We start from the raw sequence: 5,159 nt of genomic DNA on the forward strand, positions 1-5,159 counted from the left end.
GTGAGTAAGGAATGTGGTCTACTTTTTCTGTCATTTGGACGGTTTCTCCAAGGAGAAATTTAGCTAATCTGCCCCTCCTCTTGTTTATTTTGTCTAATTATATGAATAAAACAGGAGACTTAAGACAATTATATATACAGTAAATGGAGCCCCAAATATGCCCATCATAACTGGAACTCTAATACTGAGCCAACTATGACAATTCAAGAACTGTTCTACATTGAAACTCTAAAAACAGGCTCATTACCTGCAATATGTCCCAAACACTTGGTAAAAGTAGACAGCCATGCACATTACCTCTTTCCACATTGGAATTTACCATACTCAATAAGTTGCCAATGCTAACATACTGTACATACTACATTACTTACTGTGCTAAATTAAACACCCACAGTGATACTGCTATAGTGTTTCCAGTGTAAAATTCAGTTATTCATACACTCATTTCCAAATAATGACACAATGAATAGCGACTAATGTTTTTTTGTGCTCTAGTGAGAGAAGTATTTGACTTATTTGGACAATAATCCCAGTTACTCAAATAATATGAACACAAATTTTCACTGGTTTTCTCCCAATTCTGCCAATTTTGTGTGGAGTATTCCAGTGCGCTGTTTTTTGGAACACGCTGAAGAACAAGTTCAACTGGTCTGACGATAGCAATCTTGCCAGGAAGAAGTTGGAGTAAACACCCCCTCTGTCAGTTACCCATACTGTCATACAGCTACTCAGGACAGGTGTGTGACTGATACAACACATAACTGGCTGCAGTGATTTTTTCGTCTCTTTTACTACACTGGAGGGGACAACCTGTACATGCAACATCTTGTTTTCTGTGAATCAGGGCAATGAGATAATACGATCCAACCTTACTCTCTCAATGGAAACACAGGTGAGGAACATTATTTCACATATAATCCAGAATAGAGTTGCTTTATGATTTTGTATATATGTATATCTAAGTATCTATGATAGAACAAAGACTCTATGCTAGAATAATGCTAGATTATGCTGCCAATTGTCAATTTGGTTCGGTCAACATGCATTTAAGCTGCAGTAGCTCTTTATTCTCTAAAAGAAAATCAGGGGAGTGAGGTGTTTTGCTTTATTTTGAAAAGCACCATATTCACATAATGTTTAAAAAGCATTAATACGATGATGGTGACACAATTAAAGTAAATGATGAAAAACAAAATAACTAAATGAAACAGCAAACTCAAAACTCAAATACCAAAAAATTATTTGTAATGCAACTAATCTCCAGTGTGAGCGCACATATGCAGTTTAATTTATTACTGTAGTTCAAAACAATGGAAACTATGGAATGAGTGAATGAGGGCATTGATGAGAGTTTTGAGTGTCATATCAATGTTGTCGCAACTGAGAGGGTTGAATCCACGGAGGCGAGTACAAACATGGGATACAACTATGATATATGCTCAGAAACCTGTATGTGTATACCAATCATCACTCAAGATGACGTGAGCATGAAACAGGGAGGCATTGTTGTCACCAGAAAACCTCCGGTCCTGACATGGGTTTAATCAAGTGGTGCTGTACATTGATTTTACATTTTGTCCAAAACTGGGCTATGATATGCTATGATTTTTGTTTTAATACCTAAATATTAAACAAGCTGATAATATTGTGAAATACCATCTTTTGTGTTCTCAGGCAAACATTGAAATGGCACACACAGAGATCCAAGAGGAGATAAGCAAAGAGCCGTTGAAGGATATGACAGAAGAACAATTCCTTAAAGATCTCTACCTGTTCATGAAGACAAAAGACACACCCATAGAAAGAATCCCAAATCTGGGCTTCAAACAAAGTAATTACAACTATTCATCTTATCGCACATTGATTTTTAATGCATTTCACTTGTTTTATGCACCAAAACACATTTAATATAGTACAAGTATATGGTATTAGGAATATATATTTTTTAACTGCCTACTAACGTATTCGGACATAAATGAGTAGTTGGAATTGTGATTTAAAACGAATAGTCGAATATCTAATTAGTTAGTTGACAAAAAATAATCCTCAAATTTTCTTATAATCTATTAACCTTTTGAAAATCAATCAATCAATTCTCAATATGAACTCATCAAATTCTAATAACCCTACATCCTGTTTATGAAGTGTGTTTGATTATGTATATTTTCCCTGTTTTTCAGTTGATCTATTTTTGATGTTCAAGGTTGTCAGAGACTTGGGTGGCTACAACCAGGTAATCAAATATTTCTGATTCACGGATAAATATTATTATCAGTAGTAGTATTGTTAATATTACTGACAATATGTTGGATTTTTAACAGTGAAATAATGATTTATTTAGCTATTATTAGCTATCTAACTACTCACTCTAATACCGCTTATACTGTCCTTGTTAATTAAGGAAGTGACTTGAATAAAAAACACTAAAAACCACCTGCACTCCTCCAGGTGACTGCTCAGCAGCTGTGGAAACAAGTGTACAACACGCTGGGAGGAAACCCTCGAAGCACAAGTGCAGCCACCTGCACCCGCAGACACTACGAGAAGTGAGTTCACTGGGACATGAGAGTGGCTGCTATGTTTTCTTCCCGGACTCACTAATCTGATACAATTTTTTTTTTATTTGTGCAGGCTGCTTCTGCCATACGAATGCCATGTGAGGGGAACATTGTTGAATGTGTTTCCTCGTATTCAACCAAAGCACTTTGTCTTTCCGAACTGCAGCAAAAAACATGTTGATGGCCAGAGGCCAGCTAAACGCAAGCTGCCCTCAGTATATCTGTACCAGGTCGGTATTATTTCACACTCAAAGAAGATAGGAAAGACATAGCAGAGCTGCTCAACACAAACTTTAACTGATGCGATTATGATTCCATAAAAACTCTTCATTACAATAAGTAGTAAATAATTAGTGAAGTGGCTTTTTGGTTATAAATGCATGTTAGCTGGTATGATGTGATACCATAATAATAATAAGCAATTTATTCTTGTTAATAATCTGGTTCTGGTGCAACAAAAAGATTACTTAAGGACCCAACGATGACATATTTCCAGTTAGCTCTGACGATCTTCTTATCTTTCCAACAGAACCCTAATGACGTCCAGCCAGACCCACACGAGAGTGTCTTCCCTCTGCAGCCCCATTTCCCTCACTACTATCAACACAGCAATGCAGTTCTGCCCCCCCATGTTCCTATGTACTCCTCGATATTAACACCAAATAAGGCCCCTGCTCCAAAGCCCTGGGTTCCTTTGTCTCCATCTCGTCTCAACCTAACAGACACGGTTAAGGAGCCACTGCAGCAGCTACGCTTTCTGGCAGAACAGTACAAGACAACATCTGGATTGACTGAGCCTCTCAACCTTAGCGTTAATAAAGCCTCAGGGCGGGAAACCGGCAGCAACCCCGCCTCATCGTTCACGGCACCTTCATCCAGCAAGAATCCAAAGTTCTTGAACAAACCCTCCCCTTTATATAGTCCTCATTGCCAGCAGGTGGTGAGAGATGACGGATGTGAGGTGGAAGATGGTGAAGCAGATTCAGGAGACACACCATGTTCATATCCTGTGAACGCCAAAGAGGCATATGCCGTTGATGTCAAAGCTACAACAGCGTCAATCAGCCCTACATATGAGTCTGCTCCGACACTGAGAACAGATGAAGGCGCTCCCACAGTGGCACAAAAACCCAGCTCTCCGAAGACAGACTTAACAATCCAGCCAAAACAAGAAAGGGAGGGTAGTCCAGAAGTAAGGGAGCTCAATCTGAGTCACATACTGCCTGGCATGCCTCAACAGAACGGAGGCAAGATGGAAATTGAGGTACCGCTGTCTGTGTTCAATGACTGGCTCAGGCTGAGTGGGTCTTCAGCTTTGAAGCCTGGAGTTAAGCAGCTACCTCCTCTTCCTCCTCAGGAAGGATTCTCTGGACAAAGAAAGTACTCAGACACAAATGTCCTCCCCACCAACCTGACATATCAAATGAATCCCCAACACCCGAGCTTAACCGCTGAGGATCTTAGGCTGTGGCAAAGTAAATTGCCAAGTCCCATACCAGCCACCCAAAGTACCAGTTATCACTACAACACAAACCAAAACCATTTCACCGCCTACGAGCCTTTGTCTTCCGGTGGTATTCTGAAATGTGCAGCCAGCCGGGACGCCTATCCATTTGATCCGCAGGGAATTAAGAAGTCGTACAGCTCAAAACCCCCAATATCCTGGGATCCCTACAAAGTGACCCAGGCTTCTCCCTTCCAAATCAACACGGACTCCTGTCCCCGCACAGCTCAGCAAGACTTTACAGCCTCTGTGTCCTACAATGGAAACACAATGCACCTCACCTATGAAGAGGTGATGAAGCTGAAGAAAATGCTCTCAAACTCATCGTGAAGATCAGTCAGACCATTAAACTGACAGTCCAACACCGCATTAAAGCTGCAGGTCCGCTGCTAGTCTCAGTTCTTTTGAATCAAGGCTGAAGACCTTTATTTTTGATGTGGCCTTTCTTCAAATGATGATGTTCATTCCTTTAATGTTTATATTCTTATGCTGCACTGTAACTTTGATTCCTGTGTTTTATCTGTCTTAATGTTTTAATGTAATGTTTTTTTTCTGATTTTGTGTAAAGCACTTTGAATTGCCCTGTTTCTGAAATGTGCTCTACAAATAAAGCTGCCTTGCCTTGACCAAGGTACATTCCTCTTTCATATGGTGTTTTTTTTACTGAAGTTCATTAAATTGTCAAAGTGTCAAATTACCGAAATAATCAAAATGATTAATTAATAATAATTAATTAATTAAGCTGTATATCTGTGTATATATACGGTCTGCATATATAAGGGTGTTTATTGTGTAAATAAGTTTGTATTGTTTCTGTCAATTTTTCCTATTTCTTAAAATACTTTCTGTACATTTTTTCTCCTGTCTATTTAATGGGTATTTGTGTTGTTCTGATGTGTGTACATTTTTTTTTCTTTTGAGCTGCTGTAACACAGACTTTACTGTTATATTAGCTTAACTTATCAGCACAGCTTGATTTACAAGAAATGTGCACTGTGCACTTTTTTAGATTTGTCTGTACATAAATATTACTTGTATAATACATTTAGCACACAGTTACAATGTCATATGAATTTAAATACATTAAAATAAATAAA

At 38.6% G+C, this 5,159-nt stretch overlaps 1 protein-coding gene across 1 annotated transcript; it reads left to right on the plus strand.

Moving 5' to 3' along the window:
- The first annotated feature begins 702 nt into the window (after positions 1–702).
- arid6 (AT-rich interaction domain 6) lies at positions 703–5,159 on the plus strand. Its single transcript, XM_032539528.1, has 6 exons — positions 703–892; positions 1,675–1,831; positions 2,181–2,233; positions 2,449–2,546; positions 2,632–2,788; positions 3,088–5,159. Exons 1-6 carry the CDS (start codon positions 881–883, stop codon positions 4,390–4,392), a joined length of 1,782 nt encoding a protein of 593 aa, XP_032395419.1. The 5' UTR covers positions 703–880; the 3' UTR covers positions 4,393–5,159.

The sequence above is a fragment of the Etheostoma spectabile genome, chromosome 16 (genome assembly GCF_008692095.1).
Source record: "Etheostoma spectabile isolate EspeVRDwgs_2016 chromosome 16, UIUC_Espe_1.0, whole genome shotgun sequence".
NCBI classification, from domain to species: domain Eukaryota; kingdom Metazoa; phylum Chordata; class Actinopteri; order Perciformes; family Percidae; genus Etheostoma; species Etheostoma spectabile.